This window comes from Aplysia californica, unplaced genomic scaffold (genome assembly GCF_000002075.1).
Source record: "Aplysia californica isolate F4 #8 unplaced genomic scaffold, AplCal3.0 scaffold00558, whole genome shotgun sequence".
NCBI classification, from domain to species: domain Eukaryota; kingdom Metazoa; phylum Mollusca; class Gastropoda; order Aplysiida; family Aplysiidae; genus Aplysia; species Aplysia californica.
In genome coordinates, this window is record NW_004797828.1 from 218,498 (window position 1) to 220,997 (window position 2,500).

Genomic DNA, 2,500 nt, shown 5'->3' on the forward strand with positions numbered 1-2,500 from the left:
ACACATACATACATACATGCATACATTCATACATACAAACACACACACACACACACACACACACACTGTTGCTTTGCAAAGACCAGGTGGAGAGAAAAAAAAAACAGCAAACAGGCGAAATGGGTTCTTTCAATTCACTACACATCCCGCAACGCAGTTCTCCATGAATCCCCTTAGCACATCAGTCTACCAAGAGCCGCTGTCATCTCCCCTTAACCCTCATCGCCAGCGATCGCTCTGCTCCTCAGAGCCTGTGTGTGTATGCTGGCCGCCAGAAAGTCTTCTCCCGGACCCAACACGACGGCCCAGTACTTGCACCGATATCCGTAGCGTCTCGTGCAGTGCGAAAATGCTTTGACGTCATAAGCCAGGTGGTCCAGGTTGATGAGCTGGACAAACTCAAGCTCCTCCCGTACGAGCCCGTATATGAAGACGTCATCAAGCCACAGATATTGGGTGGCCCTGGCTACCTGAAAAGGGAAAATAAATTATCACTGATAATGTTACCCTAATGCATCGTTAAGTCAACTTAACGAAATTTAATGGATCCGGCCAATTGTAATATTTGCTGATGAGCCATACTTTTCTAAGATAATTGGATTTATGAAAAATGGAAAAAAAAACTAAATCGAAATACAACTCATCTTCTCCAGAAATGAAAAGCGTTACACATTGTGTAAATTATGATATTCGAACAGAGCGGCATGACCCTGTTATACCAGGACATACGACTATTTGTCATTATTTCTGAGTTGTCCGCTTTTTTGTTTTGATTTATAATGTTTCTGTTATTGTTGACAGCTTGGTCTTTTTGTGGTGGGGTGAGGAAGGGGGGATCGGGTGGGGGAGGGTTTTTTTTTTACCTATACCTCTGCAGTTTTAAGCGAACAAAATGAAAGATTATGGCAATTTCTCCCACCTGATAAATGTCCTCCACGAGATGAGGCATGACCACGACCAGAAAGCCGCTGCAGTAGGGCGGGAAGACATTGCCCTGGAACTCCTTGTAAGGTACACCCCACTTGCCCTCTCTCTCCACCTCCGGGTAGGGCCAGACGTGACAGAATATGACATCCTGCTGGTGTGCAGGCGGCGGCCAGAACTCCTGCGTACGACACAGACAAATTACATCAACAACTTTTGGTCAATTTTTACTTTAGCCACATCTACAAATAATGTTCAAAGGCATAGGAGTATGGGTAGAAGTCTACTAAAGTTCGTTTTAAACGGATCTTACCTCAGATTCGGTCTAGATATATCTCAACTCCAACTCCTTCTTGACTCAAGTTCAGTGTAAATGTATCTCGACTCAAGTTCGTTCTCAGTCTCGTTTTAACCGTATGTCACCTCTACAGCTGGTTGTAAGTCTACCTCAACAAAATCTCGTTCTATTTCAACTCAAGCTCATTCTAGACACGTCTCAACTCAAGCTCCTTCTAGACACGTCTCAACTCAAGCTCCTTCTAAACTTGGCCCAATTCAAGTTAGTTCTAAACGAGGTTCAACGTAGTTCGTTCTACCTCGATCTCCATTAAAACAAATTATCTCAACTCAAACTCGTCCTAACTCAATTTCGTTGTAAACGTATTTTTTTAAGCTCATGCTTGTTCTTAACATAACAATTTCAACGACAGATCGTTATGAACGTATCTCAACATTACGCTACATCAGAATTACAAAGTTCTATCTTCTTAGTACCTAGTTTTGAGGAATTAAACATAAAACAAATTGAATTTCACAAAATGTCAAGCTTTTTCGAAAGAAGTTTTTCAAATATCTTGATAACGGCTACGAACAATCTTACCATTTTAATAGAGCAAAATAGAACGTTTAGTTTCTGACTTCATGGTTCCAGTAGCTCAAAAGGGTAAAAAATGTCAGATAGAACTTTGAAATTCTAAGGCAGCGATTCCTCAGGCCCAGTTACCTGAAAGAACCTGTGAACGTCGAGCAGCACATCGTCATCAATTTTCAGCACGACTTTGGCCCCGCGGCAGCTCTCGGCCAGCCATCTGTACACGCCCACGGCCTTTAGCGTCAGGTTCCGGTAGTGGTCCACGTGACTTATCAGCACAGTGTCCCCCTTCAGGTCGTTCTCCATTCGGAGGTCAGCGGTCAGCTGTGGGTCGGTGGACAGACCCACAAAGAAGACAACCTGTTGGGTTATTGGGGGGGGGGGGAGACATTACTTCGTATTTCGAAGGTTTAAAAGAAAAAATCTTGACAACTTTAAGAAATGTTAAGATATTTTGAATGTGTTCTTTTGTGTACACCAAGTTGTAGTAGCGTGTGGAGCTATGGGTGAAAAAGCTCTAAGCGTAAGGGAAAGAATGTAACCGGGAATCAAGGAGAGGGCTTTCAGGGGCGGCAAAAAGGGGGGGGGGTGACAAAGTTTCAATAGAAAACGAAGCGATCAGCTTCGGGAACCACAAAAAGAATCGCTACCACGTATCCTTCTTTTAGTATTTATTTACCGTAATAGTGTACTTTTGTTTATAAA

General features: G+C 43.0%; 2 protein-coding genes across 2 annotated transcripts in view; both read right to left on the reverse strand.

Moving 5' to 3' along the window:
* Positions 1 to 2,500, reverse strand: part of LOC101857513 (phospholipid phosphatase 1) — a gene marked incomplete in the record, with an annotated part of 31,616 nt that overhangs the window by 4,705 nt on the left and 24,411 nt on the right.
* LOC101857274 (beta-1,3-galactosyltransferase 1) overlaps positions 55 to 2,500 on the reverse strand; it is a 4,209-nt gene continuing 1,763 nt past the window's right edge. Inside the window, exons 3-5 of the mRNA XM_005106829.3 lie at positions 1,928 to 2,155; positions 920 to 1,105; positions 55 to 470 (exon numbers count right to left, since the gene is read on the reverse strand). Coding sequence (XP_005106886.1) covers positions 213 to 470; positions 920 to 1,105; positions 1,928 to 2,155 — 672 coding nt within the window. The 3' untranslated portion in view covers positions 55 to 212. The remainder of the gene's footprint in view (positions 471 to 919; positions 1,106 to 1,927; positions 2,156 to 2,500) is intronic.